Source organism: Apus apus, chromosome 3 (assembly GCF_020740795.1).
Source record: "Apus apus isolate bApuApu2 chromosome 3, bApuApu2.pri.cur, whole genome shotgun sequence".
Classification (NCBI taxonomy): Eukaryota; Metazoa; Chordata; class Aves; order Apodiformes; family Apodidae; genus Apus; species Apus apus.
In genome coordinates this window covers 112,676,775-112,702,579 of record NC_067284.1, presented here as the reverse complement: position 1 = coordinate 112,702,579, position 25,805 = coordinate 112,676,775, and the positions used below count along the sequence as shown (strand labels likewise).

The window sequence follows — 25,805 nt, the reverse complement described above, 5'->3', positions numbered from 1 at the left end:
TTGAAATTAGTGCTATTACAACATTTTGCTTTAAAGGCCATAATGTTTTGGTAACTCCTGAATATATCTATTAAAATGGTTACTGTTCTGATATTTCGGGCTAAAGTTTTAAACTATGAATACATTAAATCTCTACACTACTCTATAATTATATGAAGCAACATGACAATTATGTCATTAGTTAAATTAAATTAAGAAATGGACTCCCAAGAAAAATCCATATCTGAAATTCCTCTTTTTTAATGTTTTCTTTATCATGCTTCATTTGTAGTGGGGAGTTTAGAAAAGAATCAAGTTATCTCATCCTTTTTCAACCTGAGAAAAACTGCAATTTGTGAAGAACTAACTTAAAAATACCCATCTTAAGACCTACTCAGTTTAGGTCTGGGATGACTGCTGCATAGTTATGGAAGTATATGAATATATATAAATGATAAAAAATATGCATATATATATTAAAAATAGAGTGAGAAATAAATTGTTGCCATATCTACACATACACCTGCACACTTGATTTTGGAAACACTTGACTTGTCAGATATCCAAGTGTTTATAGAATCATGCCTTGAGTTTTGAAGGGTTTTTTTCTTACTAGGGAATTTCTAGGAAAATAGGGACCTTAAAAGTCTTTATTGAATTATCTTACTTCATCTTTAGTGCCTGAATAAACAGATTCACATAATATCTTTAAAAATAAAGAGATTTCAGATTATACACTGCCTTTCTTTAAACAAGCAACAGGAAAAATGAATGTGCTGTACTTGATACATGGAAAATAAAATCATTAAAATAGTTTTGCCCACATTGCAGCACTAAGACACATTCTTACCTTTCACACGGTAGGAAAGCAGCTCAAAAACTGAATCAGCATTGTTGGTATAAGTAGTTTTTATGCTGGCTGCTTTCTCTGTGGTGCTGTTAGCCAAAGTGTAAGCTGCTGTCCAGTTGTAGTAGTTGCTGTACAGATTAGCAGAGAGCTCTAAAGTGCCAAGTAAAGGCACAAGAACAGGATAGGATTCTGGAATAGTAAATGTTGGGATTCTGTATTCCTGGGACGGCACACTTATTCCCATTGACTCCATCACCAAAGGAGGTGTTTTAACAGTCTGTGGCACCCTTATGTCATGGGATGTTCTTCCACCAAATGGCAGTGGGATATTAATTAGAAAACTGTTTTCATTGAAGCGGTATCTTATCCGGCCGTTGCTAGAAAACAGAAGTGACTCTATTAGAAACTGGAAGTCCATGATGCACATACAGAAATTTCCATCATTCCTACTATTTCCATGGTACTGAGTTTACTTACATGCTCATATCAACATCTTGACTTTAGGTTCAGAGAGAAATGTAATGATAATCTATTACCAGCATTTTTTAAGCACTCACCAATCAGAATTTACTGAAAGCACTTTCAGGATCACTGAATTCTGTCAATGTTTTTTCCCCTCATTTCATAATCAGGAAGACTGATGGGTCAAGCAGCCCAGAAACACATTCCTTCTGTAACACCTTTCATTAGAATGTAAAGGTTCCTGATTATTTGTTTAGAGCTTAATTAATTTTAGCTCACAGGTGGAGAGTGTCATTCAAGGGGCTTGACAGGCAACTGTTACAAATCCTGCTTTCTATTTTCTACTCTGAGAATCCAAATCTGCTTTATAAACATTCATTAAAAGATGTGTTGGCATGAAAATGATCCTTAAAATAAAGGAATTGGCATGAAAATAGCTGACATGTAGGAAAAAGATAATTTCTCCAAAACCACTTTTGCAACGTGTCATCTTGAGTACCAGAAAAAGGTGTTTATATTTTTCCTAAAAAAAATTGATTTATTCTTATAGAAATGCATGAAAAGTCACAGTAGCATTAGAAGTTAGAAGAATCTAAATGATCAAGAATTTTTCTTTCTCATTATAAGTGTTTCATCCAAATATTCAGCATTTATTTTATTCTGAACACAAATAAATATAAATCTAACTGAAAAAATGGATTGTCAGCTGAAGTTTGTGGAGAAAAAGTGTAATTATGAAAAGGCAAAACAGGAGGAAACTGCCCTTATTTGTGTAAGAACAATAAGCTGGCAAAGATGCTTCTCTTGTTTGGCTAACTGGTCTTTTGTGTTACAAAATCTTCTTTTTACACTTAGAGCTACACCCTAAGATGAAAATTAAGGAAACACTTAAAAAAATCTGTTCCTTTACATCAAATAGTTAAAAAGCAACCTCCCAGAGCAGTAGAAATTCCTATTATTATTACTGTAATGTGCACTGCTGATAAGAACATAGGACAATAAACATTTTTTTCCAGTGGAAGCAAAAGACGTGTGTCATTAACATACAATTTCATATTAGCACAGGAAAAGATGGAAAAATAGTGCTAGGAGAGATCAAATCCAACACTGTTCTCCATCTGTTTTTGTAATCCAGTCTTACACCAGCTTCAGTTATCCTCTACATTCACTTCAGCCATCAATACTTCCCTAGCTGATGGTATAACCATACAGAGATGTTTCTATTTGTCACAGTGGTAGCTGAGGGAGTCTTCTGAAGGTACTACCAAGGAACATTGTTCCTTGAATCCTTATGCACAGGCAGAGCAGCAAGGTGATATCAACACTAACTGTCAACAACATGTGCTAGGAACTGTAATGAGAGCAAATCCTGGTAGGTGCATCAGCATTTTAAAGTCTAGATCCACTCTGTCTGACTTATAGTCTCATCTCCTAGAAACAGAAGAAATACACCATTTATCTGCCTTTCGGTCTCTCTTTTTTGTTTGTCAAACTGTACTTTTAAGAAATTCTGAACATAATGGATGATCTCCATGAAATTTGACAGAAAGGTAAAAGTCTCAAGGGTAATTACATTCATGCAAGTTCTGTGAAACTCTCTATTAGGTGGAGGAGATGTGTCCAAAATAGGGCAAACATCCAGTCCATATGTGTACAACCATGGCATGTGTTCCCTCTGAGCAAGTGACAGATGAAGTCAGGGTACTAGATTGGTGGAGGTCAACCAGTATCTGTGGGAAATGGGAAGAATTGTCCAATAGGACTGCACAGGAAAAAGTGGAGATACTAGGGTTATAGCCAAAGACAAAAAGGTCTGTAGAGATGCAGGGCACACGTCTATAGGACACTTGGCTTCAGTAGTTCTGTCAAAGATTGCTGAACACTGTATTTTTGTGCAGTTTTCATTACTGTATAGCTCAATAGTTCAGGATATATAAATGAAGTGCAGGAGTGAATGCTGTAGTCAAATCTCTATTAAAGACTATATAATTTCTCTCTCTGGACTTAAAATTCCTTGTTGTGATTCCAATTTTATGCTAAAGTTTACAGCAATTCCGTGCTGTTTTATGAAACAGAGTAAAATAATGCAACATAAAAAGAGAAAAAATAGCTGTTCTCAGTTTCTATGTGACTATCTTAATTTCTCTCCCTACCTTTTCAGGAAAAGTTCTTCAGGAATGGTGATAACAGGCAGGTTAATATTCTGAATGTCCAGTTCCTGCAATGCACTTAGTTTGTCTTGCAAAGTCTGGGCATAGGGGACATCTTTTGATGCCTTTTGTAGCCAGGTGTTGGTTGCCTGCAATGAGGAGAGAAGTTTTTAGAAACAAGTAAGTTTTTCAAAACAAATAACAAGCTTTAGGACTTCCCAGTAAGTTGTCTGAAAGCCACTGTAACTCTATACTGAGCTCGAGGCATCTGATAAAATGAGGGACTTGATTCACGCTGGAAATAAACATCTTATTCAATCTGATGAATACTTTTACAAGTAGTTCCCATTTTGGCTTCCATGGGGGAGACCAGAATTCACCAGGGCTATGTGGCTAAGTTGTAATATCTGCTGGATGTTGAGACATACCACAATGAATTGTGACACAATGTGTCGCAGCGTCATGTCTGTATGAGCCACCTTCTGATCCAGCAGTTCCTTGGCGTGCTTCTCTAAAGTTTTTGGGTAGTCTGAAAAGTCAACTGGGAAGGCAGAAGACATTTTTTTCACAGCAGCACTGGCGCCTGAATTCCACTCCAGCTCAACCTTTTCAGAATCTGAAAATCATGAATTTAAAAGGATAACATTAGTAACATTTTCTTTAGGAATATACTATACACTAATGTAACAAGATGCTTAGATTTATAGGCTGTACATGTGGATCATGCTTTTGTCCCTACCATATCTTAGAAGAACTCTTTCTGAAATGGAGTTTCCATGAGATGTTGCAGTTGAGCTCATCTGAAGATATCCTTTGGTTGGTGAATAATTCACCAGTGCTTCAGACTTAAGTTCAGTTTGCAGGCGAGGAACAGATATGATGCCTCTTAACATTGTCTCTTCCATTCCAGCATACCTGTGAAAGCAAAAACTAAATGTCAATATCAAAGATTTCTCTGGAATTTTTCACTTATGTTTCAGGAGGAATTTCAGCATGTCAATCTATAGTGAAGGCACAACAGGTGTTATAAAAAAATTAGCTTAACTCAAACTTGTAAACTCTGTTCCAATTCAATGAAAGATTTCAGCTTCTGCTAGTTACTTTTGGAAACCTATGGTGAATTATTACAATGGTACCATGCAGATACACACAATAACAATTCTGTATTAATGCCATAATACTGAAATAGATGGAAATATCTACCTGTCTTGGTAATGTTGTATCTGACCCAAATTCTGAGCTCCTTACTTAAGCTGAATTGTCTACTAAAGGGTAATGACTGTGGTCATGAATCACATAGAAACAAAACACTTGACAAAATACATTATGCCTCGGGGCTTCATTTTCCTTTATTCACATTTATTTTATTTCTCTGTAACTTTGTTGACTTGAGCAAACTTCTAATATTATTTCAGTGCAAATGAAAGGGAGCTGAGGTCCCTGACATCTGTCCAAAGCTCCCACTGATATCACAGGCAATTCTGCATGAACAGCAAAAACAAAGACTCTCCAGGGTACCATCAAGATCACAGAATTCCATGGAAGACTGAGGTTTATTAAAGAATGTGATCAGCTCATTTCACTATAGCCTTGTGAGGCAGACAATTTTAGAAACCCTGGCAAGCTGAACATTTTTGTTAGCACCCCTGTAGATATTCCCGGAAATATTCCCTTCGTGAAGCGTGGGAATTTTTACAGGAAGCTCTCAGTTATTTTTGGTTTTGTTGCTTATTGAGTGCCATTAGATTTCTTCACAGGGAGATGTTATAACTTCTTTTAGGGCTGAACATATCCAGCAAAAGGATAATACTTCACTGAACAAACCTTGCCTTGTTTATATCCTTGGATTATCACACCTGCAATAACACTACCACAATGTCATGCTTGTAGCTGTGTGTGCAGACATGGAAGAACTAGCAACAGGAACATGTACTACAAATTGGATGTATACATTCAGTAGGAAAGATCATCTGGTGTATTAGATGTATTTATTTCATGTGTATGTGATGGATTGCAAAAAAAATACCTCAAGGGTTTTTAAAGGGTGTTTGAATGTCAGGTTTATATGTCTCTCTACATAAGCAATTTATCAAAAGTGGAAAATATATCCCAGAATTTTCTACCTTCAGTAAAACCTTCAGCTATTTTACTCAAATGTATCTGTAAGAGTCTAAGTGGTTTTCTGAGTTACCTTATCTGACCAGTAAGAGTAACTTCAGAAATCTTCTTATTGTTAAAGTCTAAGACAAAAGTATATGTTTTCTTCCCAGGAATGGACTCATCAGTAATTCTGAAGCTTGTACCAAAGTCAGCATCAATATCTGGAATGTGGACGTCACTGGTCAAAATCTTTCTGTCTCTGTTGTACCTTAAGGTCAAGGTGGCTTCATGCTGCTTTACACCTAGAAAACATAATGTGCTTTGGTTATTGGCAACTATGGAATCTGTTTGTGCTTTTCTGAAAAAGAGAATAAAAAAGGATCAACTGGAAATTACATGACCCTGAAGATCTAATGCAACTTTAGATTAATCTGAATCAGAAACTAAGTAATCTTTTTTCTCCTCGACTTCTAAACCCAAGATGGACTGATCCACTAATCCCTGCACTAATTATGTTACAGAAACTTCCTAACCCACAGATTGTCCCTTTGAAAAAATTGCCATTTATACAGTTCTTCTCAATTTGTGTGCTTTGCTGCCATATTTCATCAGAAATATGCTTATATAAAACCCATTAACTTCTTCCTTGCTTCTGTTCATCAGCATCACACTTATTTAAATCATTGGAAAGCATTTTTGGGATAAAATAATCAGCTGGTTATCATGAAAATCTTGCACCAGGATTGAGTATATGAAATGAAATGTGAGTGTTCACTTGTGTGTGAAAATAGTATTCTGTTTTATATTGTGAAGGATTCTACTATGATTTATTCTTACATATATTTTTCCCATTAAATGACCCATTTAAAAACTAAGCTAAACCATATTGCTTTTTCAGACTCTTACCTTCTGCCTGGACAGCAAACCTTAAGGTGTCTATCAGGTCATTTCCCTCTCTCTGCAGGTCATATTTTGCACTTGCAGAATATTCCTTCACTTCACCTGTGGACACTATTTCAACTTCAAATCTAAAGAAGGAGTAAACAAATGTCTTGTAAATAACCCCTTTGTCCATGACCACAAATAGGAGAAATCATAACAGTTGTCAAGAGTCTTCTTTCTGAGCTGCTCCTGCTAGTCTGTTTTTAAAGACTTTTAAAAGGTAATCGTGATGTGAGAGGGTATGATAGATACTAAGTCATAAGAGGGAAGGCTAGTTAACACAAAATGAACATTTTCAAAGCTGATATGACTCACCTTGATTCTCCAGTCAAGGGAAAATATGGAGCTGCCTCTGTGGCACTGGCATTAGAGTACAGTAATTTGCTGCAGAAATTCAGACCAGCAATGAAAGGCTTGCAAGAAGTCCAGGTTTCTTGGTTATCGACCAGAGATGGAATCTCTTCAGTTTTGGTTGGAGACACTAAATGTAGTGTATTGCTGGAACAGAAAAGTGAGCCACTTATTCCCAGGACAGGTATTCAGACATTGTACTATTAACAAGGTTACTTTCTGAATAAAAATAACTTAAGGTAGGGGCTCAATGAAATAACATTTGGTGGTTAAATGATCAAGTGGTCTGTTATTATAACTATTATTCTTCCTAATTATAATTCTATGTATTGAGCCATTTACCCTCTCCAAAATTAAAGAATTGATGTAATTTAAATTAATTATAAAAATTGCCATTGCTATTACAATAATTTCATGTGAAAGAAAACAAACCAACAGAAATGTTAAAAGTCTTGTTGAAAATTTCAGAAAATAGTGACAAGCTGAAGAATTGTAGGCCCTTGGCTCCCAGTTGCCTCTTATCTGGGCTAGTTACTTTATCTTATAAGTGAAGTTATCCCAGTTTCACAATGTCTGGGATTTTTCTGAATTGAAAATTTCTCAGTGTCTGCCTAGGAGGGCAAAGGAAGAACACAGCCTTGAAAGTTATCATTCAGTTCCCATTACCTGATACTGAGGAGCTTTGTTGGAGTCTTTGGAGCAGGAATGCTGAGTTTCAGTTGTCCAGCTTTCATACTAACAAATGCTTCAATTCCAGACTCATGGAATATGTTAGAATTCACCTCCACACCACTTCTAGCAAATTCTGGCATGTTTATTCCTAGGTGTGTTACAAACTCAATTGCTGCTGAAGGCTTAGCCATGAGTTCTGCTTGCATCTATTTAATAAAAACAAAAGGGTGTATTTATTTGCCTCGTGCACTTCTTACTGGTTTTATACAGCAAGAGCAATATTCTTGATAATTTAGAGGTAGGTTTTATAGAATTCATTTTGCTATTCAAAAATGTCATTCCCAAGTCACATAAGCAGAGGGACCACAAAAGTGGTAAGTGTAAAGTACTAAATACAGCAAGATGATAACACCAAGGAACCTACCCTGCCTTAATGTTAAAATTCTCATGCTTCAGAAAGATTTTGTACGTGGAGCTACTTGCATGTATTTTTAAATTTAAAAGCAAGAGCCAGTTTGCCATTGTAAAATAAAAAAAGCTGTTTTCCAAAACCATGAGTAAACTATTGGACAAAAAAATAAATGGATCCAAGATTTTAATTTATCTAAACAGAAAACAGCTTATTTTCAAGCTTTCGGTTTAGCAATTACAGGACAGAATGCCAAATTCTGGAAAAGATTCCAAAAGTAACTAAAAGGCAACCAGTACTAAATTTGAGGACATTTTTTTGCTTTGTTTTTTTTTGTTGCTTTTTTTTTACTTGAATCATGTGTGCAGTGGAAAATTGAAAATCTAGATGACCTGAAACTCTTGAGAAATTTATATGAAGTATTGTCTAAACTACAGCAAAACATTTATTAAAAGTGGAAAAAAGGAATTGTTTTTTAATTTTAACTGGATACTTAATTTTGTGTCACATGCTGTTAAATTGCTACAATTTTGAAATATTTCCCTTTGGATTAAAAAACAAAACAAAACTCATTTTCAGTATTTCTTATAACTGAAAATCATTATTTTCACTTTGAATTGGCTACATAAAAACATATTATTAACTGTTTTGTTTGAACAGCAAATTCACATGCTGTAGCTTTTTTACTATTCTTATTTGAGGGCAGGGAGAGAGAAATAAACAGATATTAAAAGGATTATTTTTGAAAGCGTGATGGAAATATTTTTAATTAAGAAATTTTATTATGTCTCACACTTTATTTATTATATGTGTTGCTTCTTTTTCTGATGTAAATGTCATCCACAAATTAACTGGAAACCTCTAATAAGTAAGTTGCTTCTTTAATTTCAAGAGTATTTTGTCATCTTTAAAAGTCTGGTGTTACAGTTTTATCCCTGAATAAGATCACAGATTATTAGGAGGAGGCAAAATCAAGACAAGCTGTTGAGACTTACACTCTTTTGATGAAGCTTCACAGTCACTTTGGCCCCTGGTGTTGCTAGTCCAGACAAGGCAAACTTCAGCTGCAACCCTGCTCCAGTTGGGAGCTCAAACTCATTGTCCATGAAGATGTAGTGGACAAATAAATCCTTGTCAACACCTTTTGATATGACTTGTGCAATCTGTGAATTAAACAAAGAAATGAACATCAGCCAACCTACACTTTAGGATACCTACATTTTGCACATTAAAATTGAACATGGAACAATTGTAACTGTAAAATTAAAAATATCTATTTCAAGCAGAGGTCAGAAACTAATTCCTACAGATTTCCTGCTTTAAAAATGTGATAAAGGCTGTTTAACAAAATCCTGGCTTTAAATAAATACTAGATTTTGTCACCTGCCTTAATACACACAGATCATCTACTTCAACAAAATCAAAAGTGAATTGGCTTAGATAACATGTAACTTTTTGGCTTCACCAAAGTCAAAGGCAAAATGTTTTAATATTTCAATGAAAAATGACCAACCCAAACCATTCTATTATTCTATGATTTATTGCTCAATATTAAGATAAATTTCTGTAATCAGAAATTTAGTAGCATATCATAATGGCTGGCACTAAGATGTTGGGCATTGTTCCAGTATATATCTCAATTATACAATAAGATTTGGACTTTCCCTTTTTCCTTCCCCTCACCGATCTTCCAGGACTCCACTTGGTTATTGGGGAGTCTTCATGGGTCTCCCAGAGCCCTTCAAACTAAATCTGGGTATTTTATTTTAAATAATTTTATGTTCATGCTGGTATCAGTTATCCATTCTTCACATAATGGATATGTACAGCCCAAATCTTTAAAAAGTCTTGTAGAAACCCCCAAATTAATAATAAACATTGGTGCATCAGAAACATACCATCTCAGGTGTAGCCAGCAGAGCTTTAATGCTCTCCAAAATAATTTGTCCCAGAAATTTGAAGTCACTGAGTTTCATGTATCCAAGTTCTTCTCCCAGGATTCTGAGATATGCTCTTCCTTCAGGAATTTTCTTGTGGCGCAATTCTTTCATCAGTTTTTCCAGGTTAAACATTATTCCTTTCAAGACATCCTGAAAATTCAGTCAGAAATTAGTAAAACAGATTTATGAGAAACGTGTAAGATCATACATCTAAAACAGTGAGTGAATGTCAGCTAATCTACACATGGGCTTTTCACAGATTCATCTCCAGATAAAAGCCTCTCCCAGATATAATTAAGAAAAAAAGATTGGTGAACAGTATGAAGGGTTTCTGTTTTAGCTTACCAGAAGAGGAGGGGGAAGGCTTATATAGAGCAGAGAATGAAGTGCTCTAAATATTGTGTAAACACAGGAAATGCTGTGCTGCAGAGAACGTTTTCAAACTGTACCTGATCCTGCTTGTCATCTTGGGAGTAACCAAAGTACTCAAAAAGTGCCTTGGAAACCTGCTCTGGCACTTTGCCATTAACCCAGTACAAGGCCTTGCTGGCGGTGTCTGGGAAAAATCCCTTCTCTCCAAACAAAGCTTCCAGTGTTGGTTCAAATCCTTTTCCATCCAAGCCAAGCTGAAATGAACAGGACAATGCAGCAACTGAGACAGTTTCTCCACTTCTTTGGAGCTTTACAGCAAACAGACTTTCTAGGGAACAACCAATGCATTTAAAGTGTATCCTACAAGCCCAAGATTCTTAAGGAAAGATACAGAATATTAGGTCTTACAATTAATTTTTATCTCTGTGGTGAGGCCCAACAAAAAACCTATACATAGGCAGTATCTCACTTAAAATCTACTATGTGTGCCAGTAATGATTCATTAGCATGAAGTCAATTTGTTACAGATGGGTTCATTTTACCCTGGCTGAGGCCTTTAATAACTCCAACAGGGTCGTCTATCCAGTCAGTGGCAAGTGACATCACATAATGGATGGTTTGCTCTAAAACCCATTGAGATCAAATGAAAGTCCCCTTGTAATCATAGTGATCTTGAAATTTCTCCCAAAGCTTGTAAAAACAATACATTATGCAGAGAAAGTTGTTATAAGCAAACAGAAATGAGAAAGAAAACAGCCGAGTACTAGCAGAAGTTTTTGATAAGAGTTGTACCTCAAAGATGTCGCTTGGGTGAAATCCATACACATTCAGGGTGGTTTTTAGCATAGTCTCTTTAGGAACATAGCTGTTAGGATCAAATACCACATTTCCTTCTACTTTGGCAGAGATAGGATCAAACCCAGGTACAGAAACTCTTTTTGAAACCTGGTAATTCTGTGAGAGTCTTTTGAAATCTTTGGCTGTTGGAACTTGGTTTCCCTTCAGAGCTTCTTCAACTCGGCTTTTTAGACTAGGAAAGATGATTAAAATGCAAATATGATTAGTGTAAATTCCAAAACCACATTTCATCTTAGTTGAGGGATTTCTTGTGTCACTTGCAGACATTCATAAACCTGAGGTGATTGTAAATGGTTAGTTCCCTGCACATATTAATAGCAAAAAAATAAGACTTAAATGAAAGACTGGAAGCTGACACTGCTCTGACAAAGCCATAGATGTACTCAGCTGATGTCCTTGTTCAAACAAAGAAAACAAACAATTAAACAAAAGAAAACAAGCAAAAAATGCACTGCTAAACAACTACCACTGCAAGTATGGTCATAACTTTGTTCTTCCTAGGAGACCAGTATACAACTACATTTTACTTACTCTTCAATGCCTACTTCTTCAGACTCTAGGATGTTGGCAATGTGGGAGGCAATAAAGTTTTTCACTTGCTCATTCTTCTCCTTTGTGAGGACTCTCAGAATCTTTGTGAGATCACTTGGGGAAGGATTTTTCATCAGTATGAGATAGGCTGCTAGACGTTTGTCTGTAGATGCTTCCCCTTCTTGGAATGTCTTCAGAAGTGCTGAACGGTCCTATATAAATAGAGGAAGGTTTGCACTAATGAGCTGGCTGGTATTGCTAGACTCTTGGAAATATATAGGGTGAAATAATTTCCAAAATGTATTTTTTTCAGGACTGCATGACTGTTTTCTATACCTTATTTCTGTAACTGACCAAAAATGTTTCATTGAAGCTATTTTGATGATATCTTTTGACAGAAAATGTCATTGAAATTATCGTTTTACTAAACCTGATTTTCTTATCCCATATCTGGCCATTACTTTTTTGTTTAGGAAGTATTCTAAATAAACAGTGTTGATTTTTGATGGGAATCAGAAGTGTTCTGGTCTGCAGACAAATTCTCAAATTTTAGAAAAAATGATCATTCAGTTTAGGAAAAGATGATGATCAAAATCTGCTGCAGGAAAATTAAAAACATAGTTTGAAAATAAATAATAATTAAAAATTAATTATTTAAATTAAATTCAAACTGAGGAAGTGAGCTCTAGGTGTTTCCAAGTGTCTCTTGATAAACTTAGTCTGGAAACAAGTGCATGTATCTTAAAAGTAGAAATTTGCTGATATTGAAACTATTTCATTACACTAAGCTGAAGTGCTCTGAATGATGACTTCCATCCTGTAGGAGGTGCTTTAATGTCACTGTAATGTAAATGTTTTTGCATATTCAATAGCTTCTGTGAATAGTCAAGGTAAACTGAAGATATTTTATGCTGGTTTTTGTGATCCAATTTACCTCTTCAGTAACAGTCATTTTCCTGAATGCCTGGATGGCTGCTTTCTGAACGGAAAGTGATGCAGCTTCATTTCTGATACATGTCTTAAGAGCAGATTTCAGGTTGGGTTTAGCTTTCTCCATTACTGCACCCATGTTTCCAATAGCCTGTCAGTGATGAAAACACAGAAAGATTATAAACGTTCCTTCTCTACTAAGAGGAGTGATACATGTGTTACAATTTTAATGTGTTAAAACAATAGCCTGCATGAGGAAAGAAGGAAATAAAAATACCCGAAGGGTGAGGTATGTGAGTTCATCTTCCCCAGAACAATCAGTGCCAAGCAGTGATACCATGAAGTCTGCAACATCTGTTATTTCCTCTGTCACAGTCTTCTTCTCATTGTAGAACCTAAAGAAACAGAGAAACACATTAGAAACAAAGCAGGAAATGGGAAATGTCTATTTATTTTTTATTCCCAAAGGGCAAATTTATGAGAACAACAAAAAAATCCTTCAAAAAGTGACTACTCTTAGGGTTTACTCTAAGCATTGTACCGTTTTTTTGAGGATAATCTGTACAATTCCATGCTAACATTACTTACTTAGTAACAGAATGACTCAAGCCATATAAAGAAGCTCTGCTGGGCTGATACTGGGCCATGTTAAGAATTTCCCGTATTCTTTCTGGAGTCGGAGAAGGCAACAGCGCCAGGGTGTATGTGACCAGATCCACCACAAGGGGATTCACGTCTCCACTTCTCAGTATTTGAAGGACTGCACCATAGCACTCTGGAGTCCCACACTGGATCAGGGCCTGAACTGTGATAGAGCTGAAAGGAAAACAGATGACTTTGATTAACTAATTCCCTGTTTGCAGTCATCTCTGCGTGTTGCATGTTTGAAAGAAACATTTCATAGGTTTATTAAAATGTTTTAATATAAATGACATATACTTATGTGTGTCTGAAAGCAAATCACACAGTTGTTTATCAAAATGAAGGTTCTTACTTTTGCTAATATATACTAGTAACATTATTAGGTATGAACAACAATAAAGTATTAACAATGCTGTAATTACACAGATACATCTTGGATTTTTTCCTCCACAACAGACTTTCCCACAACTTTTAAGTATTGTAACATAATATATTGAACTAGACTGAGGCTCTAGTCATTCTGACTGAGGACATAAAATATGAATACTGTGACTTAAGTCCAGCTGGGTCAGGGAGTAAGGGTGAGGAGTGGAGGGTAGGGTCAGAACAATGTCTTGTGCCCTCCCATGTCTCCAAAATGTTCACTTTCAAAACTGTGTTCTTTGCTATAACTCAGAATTTGGAATTATAGTCCAAACTGCATACAAGATATTTGGCTATAATAACATATCCACAGGATTGTATCTGGCACACATGCTTGGAATGGCAGTGGGGAGAAAAGCACTGTGCTGGGCTGTGTTATACTCGGTAGTTCAGCTTCTCCAATACATTTGGAAGATTTGATGAGGGAGTGATCAAAACAATATTAATTCTTTATAGAAGGATAGAATTTTTAGTTCTGTTTGAATTCTTACACTGTTTCCATATATTTAATGTTTAAGTTCCAACTAACAACAGCAATTCTGATGAAAATATGGGAAATGAAAAGGTTTTACTCTCTCCAGATAATTCTGAACTTAATTATTTTTCTGAAAGACACTCTTTACATCTAATTAACCTCTAATTTAAAACCACTTGCAGCAAATTATCAGCTTTAGAATGCATTTGCTATGGCATTGACATGTGTTGTATTTACACCACAAACTTGTAATATACCTTGAAGTTTCCATCATCTTTGGTACAAGAGAGCCAAGAGTGGAGTTATGTAAACTTCTAAGTCCAGAAACAAATTTGTAGAAGAGTCTTGCTCTCTGCTGGTTCTGCTGGGAGGCTGAAAGCTTCTGCAGTTCCTGGAGGATTTTCAGAACAGCATCCCCCTGCCTGGTAACTCTGGCATCTGTACTTTCCAGTGCAAGTCCCTTCTCTTCCAGTTCATCTAGCAATTAATAAAATTGCATTATTTATATCTTTATCAAGGAGATGTTCATTTTTATCTTATACATTCAGTATAAACTGTAGATTATGTTATATGATAACAGTTGAAGTTTAACAACTGAACAGTTTCAATAATAAAAGAATGGAATTTAAATAATTCTCCCAGAAGCTGAATATTTGCATAAATCCCTTTACATTTTCATGAAAATGATCCCTTAACACCTCGCATATCAGCACAGTTTGCTGTTTCAACTTCTAATGAATATATCTTAGGAGAAACATGCTGTGACTAGGAATAACAACCGCATATCAAGAAAGTGTGTTTCAGAACCAATTATATAGTAATCATGTGCTGTTTACATTTGGCAGCTGAAGCTAAAATTTGCATAAGAAATTATCATTAGCTAAAAAGGGTTCATTAAACTGTTTTCCTCTAAGATTAAAATTACTTTCCAAGCAAATGATATACTTCTAATTATAAATAATAATTTCAATATTAAAATAAAAAAGAAAGATTATTTAAAATCAGAGAGTGTTTTTAAGCTTTTCAGGTTTTCTCATTGAATACCCCAGCATTTTCCTGACTAAATTAACCAAACTTCATTAAAAATTATTATTTGTTTTGGTCCCCTCAGCTGAACTTTTAATGTATTTAACCTGTATTTATATCTTGCCCCTATATTTGTATTATTGAGAATTGCAGCTATACCTCCATCAAAATTTCTGTTACTGATCTTTGGGGTGTCTTCAAGCTTCAGTGTCTGGTTGACCTCTGTCATCACACCATAGCGATTTCTAGCAAGGAAAGAAAGAAATCAGTGCTTTACTTGAGTCTCATTACTTTTGAGGGGGTCTTGCCATGCCTCCTGCCTTCTTGAGAACAAAATGCATAGTTGTGGATGAAGTCAGGGCAGGATGTGGAACATCACCATTAAAAATGTTTATGAATAAAGGGTAATGATAAATAGTGAGGAACCTACTTGGAGGAGGAAGGCAGAAACAGGTGTTTCTCACTGCAGACAGCATCTCTTATATGCCTCTTCTTTGCATCAATATTATAATGACAGAATTGAGTGCTTCTTAGAAGTGTAGATAAGGGGATGTTCTGTAAAATAGTTTGGAATTCATTTGAGTGAATAGGATAGGAAATAAACATCATTTTAAAGGCTGCCACAGTTGTCCCACAATATTAACAGTTACAGTGTATTGGAAACAAAGGTGCAGGACTGGAATCCTTCTCACACAAAGACAAAATTGTGCCAACATCTACCTTCAGTCTTAGGTCTCTTCACGGACAAAATTCCCACCAAAAGTTTTCCTCAGGCCTTACTAAGGTGTTTGGCTTAGTAATTACTTCATGGTTGATCCCCTGCTGCCTATGACAAAGGTCTCCTTCATAGAAACCAGCTGGAGATTTTTTGAGTAATTCAGGTCCCTCATAAGAGCTGATACTCTTAAATTTCACTCTTATTTTACACATTTTAAAGACTTCTACAACAAGGTGTGAAAACTGCAGAAATTACAATTTTTTTAGCATGACAAAAAATCCTGTTTTTAAAAAAATTTTTAAAAATTGTTTTTAGGGAAAAAAAACCTCCAAAGTACAGATGCCATGGTAGCAGGAAGAAATCTGCCAGCACCTGCACCTGATCACTGTGGATTCTCAGGTAGCCTGAACCACGTGGCAAACCATAGCCTTTGGGGCATTTAGAACCTTCTCCTCTTGCACATCACATACACATCAGGTTTTTGGTGATGTTTTACATGAAATGGGAATGTTGATAGTTTTGACTAAAATTAAACATTTGGATATGATCTGATCAGTTATCTTGCAATCAACAGTACCAACTCCATCTATGAAAAGCTCTCCTTTAAACACTCATGAGAAGAATGTGAAAGAAGGTAAGTACACTCTTCCTCTGCATCTGTTTTCCTCTTTTGACTTCCAACAAAATCACAGTCTGATCTCACATCAGGGTGTAGAAAACCTATCTAAGCTTTTCAAAGATAAATACAAAATATAATTGTTCTAGATGTTGTTTATAATTTTAAGTGATGTTGTGAAGAACGTTATATAATTTTTAATGGTGTACTTACTAGTCCCTTTACAATGGCAATAGGGCTGACATAATCTCTGATGGGACTGAAATTGTCACAGGCTTTCAGGTCCCTGTTAATTGAAATATCTTCTGCAACGTTTCCTTTTCTGGATTTGAATTCAACTTCACTGTCACACTTTCCATATATAGTATCCTGGAAAGAAGGAATAAATCAGTGGCATTGTTCATGCTTTCAGACATTTCTGATCTTGATTCTGAGAAAGGCACCCTTTCTCATCTGAATTTCCAGATCTTCTGGAAATTGTTTCAGGATTGACTCTTCTATTTATTCCATTTGTTAAGGAAAAAAAAGGTGAGTGTTTTTTCAAAATACCTACCATGGAAATTGTTTTTGTGTTTTCTACTGTTTCTGTTGGCACAAGGAGAGCTGAGATGATCCCTCTCTTGAGATTCAGTACATTCAGGGGTTCATCCTTCTCTGGATACAGCTTGACTTTTGTTCCATCCTGAACACTGAATTTTAGCTCATGTCTGCACAAAAAAACCCCAACATTAGTATGAAATCATGTTAAGACATGCAGGGAAGCACACATTATCAATAAACTGCTGAACTAGAACTAAAGCACCATGTTTATTTTGTTCTATCATTACTTACTATTCACTGTTGTTACTATTACAGAGCATTACTATTAGAACAGCAAAATTCTAACCAAGGACATTCTGATATCACCCGACTACGTCATCTAAGGGCAAGCAAATATCAAGAGCAATGGCTGGAAGTTGGAATTGCACAAATTCAGAGAGGAGATAAGTAAATTTTTAGAATGAGGTAATTATTAACTCCTGTAATAGGCTACAAAATGATGGGAAGGATTCTCTATTAGTTGCAGTCTTTCAATAAAACCTTGATTGCTGTCTGAAAAACATATTTTAACACTGTGTCAAGCTGTTTTGAGATCTATGGTTTGTGAAACAAGATGGAGTGGATATTGAGGCACTGAAACAAGCATGAAGGAGCATGAGTAAAACATGCACTGACAAGCACTGGAGACTAATTGGGTGGAGGGGGTAGTAGCAATAAGTTGCAAAAGCAGATAAGTAAGGAAAAGATAAGTTGCAGAGGTCATTAAAGATAATGATAGGAAACCTGGACTTCAGTCTCAAATGCCCTTCTATTGCACAGTCTTTGTACCATGTCAGCAAAGGAAAATAATCTTAAGATGGCTGCAGATAGCCATTTGAGGATTTGCTTACAAGAAGGAACATTCCACCTGAAATATTCTTTTAGGGGACTACCCAACAGTTTCCTGGTGTAGATAACAGAAATGACAAAGACATTCCAGGTGAAAATTCTGGATAGAAAAACACCCTTCCCTACCAGCAATTGAGAACTGTGCCAATTCAGCCCTAAATTATATCATTATATTTTCTGTGGAACCAGCTTATGAAGCTGCCATGTTATCATGAAATGTGTTTTATGCCTGGAAAAAACATCGCCAGGGTGGAATGTAACAATACAGCTTGTTTAATGTTAAGGCTAGAGGTACTGATGTATTGGTTATTGATAACTGATAGTGCTTACTTGGACATGGCATTTGCAAAGTCCTCTGAGTTCTTTGACTTCTTCAGCACAGCCCTTCCCTCAGCATCAACACCAAATGTCTCCCTCAGGGAGCAATGCACTGTCCTCAGGACGAAGTGGCACAGCTGTGGTACCTCCAGTTCCACCTAAAAACACACATAGGATGTATTTCTCATTTTTCATTATGAAGTTTCCAGAATCATCCAGTTACAGTTTTGGTAATATGGTCTTCCTTGGGACTGGTAGTGTCAGAATCACTCTGCTAGCAACTATTGGGAAAGATTCCAAAGTACTCTGAATAGCTTAAGGTAACTTGAGGGAGAAGATATGAAAGCAGTTACTTGCTTGGCTAATGGCACAGAGTATAGTATATACACAGTAAACAAGCAGCTTAGGTTCTGAAAATGTATAGGACTGGAAGAACTGTATGAAAACTTGAGTTATTGCACTGATCCGAGTTTAGATTCACAATAGTGTGTGCAAAATAAAATATAATTTCACCAACTACTCCACTTCAGAAAAAAAACAATATTTGTGATGGGAACACCCTGGGCAAGATGGAGGGACACTGGGTCGTTTAATGGCCAATGGGACCTTTTGCTCCTAAAGCCCTGATCATGGCTTCAACTTACCACCAACAGGCTATCAAGTGGTCTTCAAGGCATCAATGAGCTATTTTAGTTCAACTCTAGAATTGTTTGATGGACATGGGTAGACTCAGTCTGGGAGCCAAGGAAAACTACCATGTCTTTCCTCTCTCTCATGTAAAAGTGCAGTCAGATCAGGATTGAAACACACTGGCACAATGGTACAAAGGACCATCCTCAGTGCCTTCTGTCTGGGACAGGGAGGGCATAGTCTTCAGTACTCTGAACATGTGCCTCTTAAAATAATGATCTTTTTTTTGGAAAAGCACTGAAGGTGATCCCCAAATGCTGTCTCCCGTGTTATTCAGTGTACAATCCCAAAGGGTTGTGTGTATTCCTCTTTCCCCACCTTGCAAGTGATCTTTGAACCGCTTCGAGCATCTGTTGTTCCCGTGATCCCACTTGATGTTTCTGCTTCATATGAGTAAACATATTTTCTGAGGGGCTTGAATCTTGTTGCATCTTCTGCAATTAGGAAAACAAGAGTACTTTAATGAGTTGGTAGAACCCTACAACACACACCTAATGTATAACTAAAATGAGTGCCACATAAAAAGGAAGCATAAGTTTTTGTGTTCACTGCTCTGTTTGATGAGACCTGGCAATATGACCCCATCTGGCCTTCAAACAATGCCCCATTAAAGTTAATGACACAAATGGGAGAAAACCTGGAATGTGGAACTGCTTTAAAAATTACCCTATTGCATCTAAATTAAGCCAATCAAATGGTAGTTTTCAAATTGGTAACAAAATAATTCATTTCAGATCAGATTTTTCTACCATTCAAATGCCAGGGCTGATTTCTCAGTCACATGGCTGAGACTGAAAGCATGTAAGAAGCTACTGAATATCTTTCTGCCCCAGACTCTCCTGAAACACAATCTGCTCTAAGTCACTTACTAGGTCAGCAAATTTTACTACAGTAGACTCTTTTTAATGGACGTAAACTGTAGTTACATGAAGAGCATCCAGAACACGGCAAAAACACGAGGTTCTGTGTAAGAATAAGACAGGGTGAAGTATTTGCAGAAGTGTTTATCTTTTTTATTAAAGGAAGACTCAAAACCTAATGAGCCTCCTCAAAGGGATGAATTTCACCAGTGTTTAATCTGTCCCTGTTGCTTTCAGAGGCAATTAATCTGTAATTGTAAAGCCTACAAGCAGGAATGAATGTGGTAACAGACACATAAATAAAAGAATATTTTGGCTCACTGTCAAATACAGGGATTTAAGATCTTCTTTTGGTGTCTGGAATGCATAATGTAGTCCAAACAGTGTTTTCAATTGCAATTCACTCCCAATTGCAGGCATCATTTTCAACTAAATATATGATTGGCAATTTTAAGTGACTGTCCTAGAGCAGTTTAAGTCTATCTGAATCAGAAGTTACTGTTCCTTGTTTAGACTGAGGAGCTCACAGGGTCTGTGATGCTGTTGTGATGCTGAGTGAAAAGCAGTTTCCTAAATTGCTTCTCTGTGGTTATTTGTGACTGTCTGAACATATTAGAATCATGATCTACTTTTATAGAAAAAAAGGTAAATTCTCTTCAGTGTCAACCCACATGCCTGCCATCAGTTGATTTTGCTTGCCTATACATGCCACAAATGTAGCTTACTCTTCTTCTTCCAGAAAATGTTTGTCATGTCAGAGGCCAATGTAGCATTAAGTTGTCATTTATGTCACAGAATTGCATACTTAGAAAGGAGAATATTACTATTAATCTCATATTTCCTCCTTGGACTATCACATTTATAAGCCTGACATACTTTAATAGAGGTTACTTTGATGTAATTGCTAAACACAATTAATATAATTAATACTAGCTATCATAAAGTAATCAGCATCTTACAAACATTTGAAAACTGAATTAAGTTAGGTAATTAACTTTAAAATTAACTGCTATAAAAAAATCAAACACTATCCCTGTCACTTGTGTCTATCTTGGACTATAACACTGCTTAATTGTACATTCTCAGAAATTTTTGCAACACCAGTAATTGCAAATCTAAAGCCAAAGGGCTAATGACTGCTTCCTTTCCTGCTTTTGAACAGAAATAAGAGGAAAAGGAATAGGGAAATGACAAGATTAGAAATGTAAATACCAAATAATTTATTGTATCAAAAATACACAGGATACTGGCAATGAAGCTCAGAAGTCAGGCAGCTGAAATGAACCTAGATGCCTGGAGATGGTGCTAAGGCATCCAACAAGGGGGCAAAAAACCCCCTGAAGATCCGAAGGGACAAAGAACAAACCAACTCATTAGGTACTTTGACCCTATGGTGGAACATTATGTATCTAACCAAGCAGTCAGGGACAGTCAGAGTTCATTACAAAGACAGGGCATGAGGTCAGCATTTCCTGAGTCTTGACTTGCTTTGGGAAACTGCTGTCTTTGCTGACAGAGTTGATGATTTATTCTGCAGGTATTTAGTTAGATGTTCGAGTGCTATTTTGTGGGTTGAGCAGCCAGTGTGAAGGGTAAATGAGAAGTGAGATTCAGCCCATCGTAAAGTGTAAGGTATTTAACCTCACTGATCAACAGGGATTTCTAGATTAAGGAATTTGCACCTGATTAAGAAACTACTGGAAAGTAGTTTCTTAATGGGAGCATTTTAAAGATTTAGAAAGTTATCTCCACTTCTCTGACCTTAGGAAACTTAATATTATTTTAGCCAAATCTTATGGATAACTAAAGACTTCATCATATTGCAATCACTTCTGTTTCAGTTATTTCAGAGGAAGAGTTTTATAGAAAAGGAAAAGTCAAGCTGTGAAAGATGTATGCAGTTAATATAGCAACAGAAGAAAACAAAAGCAGATGCAAGAAATCAGTTACTTGAACATCCTGGATTTCCACTTTCAAGCGTATCTTCTTCTGTAAAGAATAAAAACAAGAATTAAAAGCTAGAAAAGTAGTTTATAGCTATAAAACAAAGGCTATGGAAATATAAATGGAAATACTACATTTTCTTTATAAGACCTTTTTAATTCATACCAACTTTTGACATAGTTTGGCACACTGATGTAAATAATAAAGCTACTATTAACGTCGACACTCCAGAGTAAAATCTAAAGTTACAGTAGCTGCCTTGATACTGTGAACTAAGACCTCAGAATTGGATCTTTAGGTCACTGAATGAAATTGCTTCAACTTAAACTAAGAACGATCAGCCTCTAGATTAACATGCATATTTAAAACCCCTGTATTATCTGAAGAAAGTTTATAAATGATGGGCACAACATGTAGAGGTAGACAGATGGAATGTACTATATAACACAGTTTATTTTAAAATGTCAGCTTCTTTGAGCACACAAAAATACTGCATAACAAATGAATGATTGTATTTTGCTTTTTGCACATTTACAAAAGGACAACTTTGATCGATAATACTACAGTTCTCTGCTGTTATGTCTTTTCTGAATATTGAGAGTTCACTATTTGGAGGAAAAGAACACTGATTGGAAGCCTCTCCAAGTTAATAACGTGTTCCAATCCACCTTAGGTATGTCCCATTTCACTCCTCTATTTACAACAAAATAAAATATAATCTAGTAAATTTTCTGCATTCATTTTATGCTATGTCATTCTTGGGGATATCACATGAATCCCAGCAGTTTCCACAGTATTCTCTGTGGACTTTCCAGGTTTTCATTCTGGAAATTCTAACATTGACCACAACATAGAAACAGATTGTAACTTTAGTTACAGAAAAAGCAATAGCAACAGTAATCCTACTGTTACTATTACTATTGTAATAGTAATGACATTAATAATAGCCATTAGAAACAAGTGCATCCTTTGAAAGTGCACAGCATCAGTCAAAACCAGTATGTTAGTTCAACAAAGGTACATTTATTATGAATCTGATCTGGGTGTAAAATGACCAGCATAATTAGCCCCTAATTGACTTTCCTCTTTAAGGTTCCTGAAATCCTAAGTAACACTTCAGTGCCATTCTAAACAGCAGCTTCTTGGGAAGCAAGGATAGCTCACAATCCTCAGCACCATATTGATCCAGACTGTTGTTTCTGATCTTAGGGAAAAAAACCTCACCTTAACTAGCCTACTTCTTTTACTACTAATACTACTACTAATGACTATGTCTCTTTAACACAAAATTGCATTTAAAATGTCAGTATTGCCTGCCAAATACATTTTGCTTTATTCACATTTGCTGCAAAATAGGGTAGCAACAAGGAAGATAAGTCTCATTGGTATCTCCAAGCTACAGTATGGCCACGAGGGTTTAAAAGGACAGCATTACAGAAAAAACAATTAGGCCAAAATAAATGATGAGAATTCCATAAAAGTTGCAAGATACATGAAATCTGACCAGAAGACATCAGGTGACATTTGTGACTTTTTCTACATTGGGATCCTCCTATAATGGCACAGTCCTACAAGGGAGAGAGATGACATCCTTGCCATGATTGCCCTCCCTGATTCTATAAGCCACTGTCTTGTTCATTTTTGCATTATTGTTGTTTTAATGGGTTCAGAAACAAAGCAGCAAGAAACACTAACAAAAGGCAGCACTTACCTGTGAGAACACCACTGCTGAGCAGCAGCCCAAGCAGCAAGAGCTGCACAGGGCCCATGGTGAGCCCTGAACACTCTTGCTGCTTTGCCTTCTGTTGTTCCTTCCCTCCCCTCTTCACCTCTTCCCTACCGCCTCCGAGGGGGAATGAGCCTTCTGACTTGGACCTCCATTTATATAGTCTGTAGCAAGCAGCTGAGGCAAACGGTTTAGAAAGCTGGGAGCAAACTGCCAAAGGTCCAAAGGTGAGAGTCCCAGATCTTCACGCACTCCAGACCATGTTCTGCTTTGGTTACTGGGAGTCCCTGAAGTCAGAAGACTGAGCATATACTGGAGATAAGTCACTATACTGGAGATAAGTCACTCTTCCAGTTCATTGTGGTCTGTTTTTTTCTTTAACAAGAGTTTTAAAAGCAAAACCCCTCAGATACAGACTCTAACACTGTATTAAAATAAATCTCCCATGTCTACGCAGGAATAATTACAAAGCATAAATTAGAGCTGGAAGGAAGGAATGATCACTGCAGCTTTCAATGTAGAAGTTGAGAGGCTTAAGGGTATGAGCACTTGAAAAATGATAGTGTTGTGCAATTCAGACATCTTCCCTTTACAGGCAGGAGAATAAAAGTTCAAGATTTTTTCCTTTTCTAAAAACAATTTTACATTCACTTGCAATATTCTGGTAAATCAGGCCATGTTCATGTTGAAGGTAAGCTCTGTATAATTATTTTGTTCCTTTATTTTTAGATTAAACTGGTTTGCTAATAATAGCAAAAATATGAAAATAAGATGACACCATTTATCTGAATGAAAAAGACAAAGATATGAAGCAGATAAGCCTAATTAGAAGACAAACAAACAAAAAAATCTTTTAATAAATATGCATATTGGTAAAAAAGACTGATTTTATGTCACGAGACATTCTAGTAATTCGAATTCTCTCTCTTATCTATCAAAGCTAAAGGCGGTAAAACAATTGACTATGGAAATAGTTATGAACATTTTGTTCAGTAAATTTAATTTTTATTTATCTGATCAAATGGACATGTTTTGACATGCCCAAATCAAAATATTTCCTCTTAGCTTGTTGAATCAAAAAATGAAATTTCGGCTTAGCTAAGCAGTAATTTCTTTTCCCTTGAGTTGTTACCATGTTTACCATGCATCCTGGCAGTAATCTTTCAAGTCTCTTATTCCTTCATACTCTTTCTCCCTCAGACTTCATTTTTTGGTTACATTTCCAAGGATGCACTATGATCATGTAACCCCAAACATCAGTTCAACCAAATGGTATGAACTGATGTACAATGGGGGGTACTTCCTACTAAGGGAGACAGAGCAATGAGACTGGTGAAGGGACTAGAGGGAAATTATGAGGAGAGGCTGAGGGAGCTGGGGTTGTTTAGCCTGGAGAAAAGGAGACTCAGGGGGGACCTTCTCACTATCTTCAACTACCTGAAGGGAGGTTGTAGCCAGGTGGGGGCTGGGCTCTTTTTCCAGGCAACCAGTGATAGGACAAAAGGGCCTGGCCTGAAGCTGCTCCAGGGGAGGTTTAGGTTGGATATCAGGAAGCACTTCCTCATGGAAAGGGTGATCAGACATTGGAATGGCCTGCTCAGGGAAGTGGTGGAGGCACCGTCCCTGGAGGTGTTCAAGGAAAGGCTGGAGGTGGCACTTAGTGCCATGGTCTGGAGATGTGGTGATGTTGGTCACAGGCTGGACTTGATGATCTTGGAGGTCTTTTCCAGCCTTAATAATTCTGTGATTCTATGATTTCACAGAGATTTCTTGCAGAAATTTATTTCCTGGATTCATTACTATAGGAGTCATCATCAAGAAACATTTTTCAGATTTCTTCTATTTTAGTTTCTGTCCTTGGCTTATACCAATCATAGATACAACAAAACAACAAATAGGGGATTATTTTATAATTATATCAGTATTATATGATTCTATTATTTTTAATATCCAAAAAAGCAACAAAGATTTTTGTTTCCTGTTGTGTCCCAGCTGCCTCAATATATATTGTGATATGTAACACTGATTTTACTTGGCAGCATGATTCTATCAGAGAGACAGTTTTTGCCCATAGCATTTGATCCCTTTCTGCATTCAAACATCAAGAGATTTTGACTGTTACTTAAAACCTATTTATTTGTTTGCTTTAGCACAGCAGAAAAATAGAGCTCTGGAGTGCACAGAGTTCAGAGGTTTGTTGGGTATTTCCCTGTTTTACCTTTGTCTCCTCCTCTCTGCCTTCAGGTGGTTATCTGGGCTCAAGCTGAGGTTGATTATATTAATATGACGTCACACGGACAGAAGCAGGTACAGAAGTTATGACTCAGCCCATGAGCATGCAGGTAACATGGGTGCACCACTCTACTGTGATAGGTTCTCTTGCTGTATTGACT

General features: G+C 36.4%; 1 protein-coding gene across 1 annotated transcript in view; it reads right to left on the bottom strand.

The window, feature by feature from the left end:
* The window catches only part of APOB (apolipoprotein B), a 36,220-nt gene extending 12,695 nt beyond the window's left edge, over nt 1-23,525 (bottom strand). The window contains exons 1-25 of the mRNA XM_051612986.1: nt 23,398-23,525; nt 21,693-21,731; nt 19,201-19,316; nt 18,205-18,350; nt 17,000-17,153; nt 16,660-16,815; nt 15,543-15,667; nt 15,272-15,357; nt 14,344-14,563; nt 13,135-13,362; nt 12,824-12,941; nt 12,551-12,697; nt 11,617-11,828; nt 11,020-11,257; nt 10,305-10,481; nt 9,814-10,005; nt 8,911-9,078; nt 7,501-7,712; nt 6,799-6,981; nt 6,448-6,569; nt 5,633-5,843; nt 4,181-4,356; nt 3,870-4,057; nt 3,445-3,590; nt 830-1,206 (exon numbers count right to left, since the gene is read on the bottom strand). Coding sequence (XP_051468946.1) covers nt 830-1,206; nt 3,445-3,590; nt 3,870-4,057; nt 4,181-4,356; nt 5,633-5,843; nt 6,448-6,569; nt 6,799-6,981; nt 7,501-7,712; nt 8,911-9,078; nt 9,814-10,005; nt 10,305-10,481; nt 11,020-11,257; nt 11,617-11,828; nt 12,551-12,697; nt 12,824-12,941; nt 13,135-13,362; nt 14,344-14,563; nt 15,272-15,357; nt 15,543-15,667; nt 16,660-16,815; nt 17,000-17,153; nt 18,205-18,350; nt 19,201-19,316; nt 21,693-21,731; nt 23,398-23,455 — 4,195 coding nt within the window. The 5' untranslated portion in view covers nt 23,456-23,525. The remainder of the gene's footprint in view (nt 1-829; nt 1,207-3,444; nt 3,591-3,869; nt 4,058-4,180; nt 4,357-5,632; nt 5,844-6,447; nt 6,570-6,798; nt 6,982-7,500; nt 7,713-8,910; nt 9,079-9,813; nt 10,006-10,304; nt 10,482-11,019; nt 11,258-11,616; nt 11,829-12,550; nt 12,698-12,823; nt 12,942-13,134; nt 13,363-14,343; nt 14,564-15,271; nt 15,358-15,542; nt 15,668-16,659; nt 16,816-16,999; nt 17,154-18,204; nt 18,351-19,200; nt 19,317-21,692; nt 21,732-23,397) is intronic.
* Between the last annotated feature and the right edge of the window lie 2,280 nt (nt 23,526-25,805).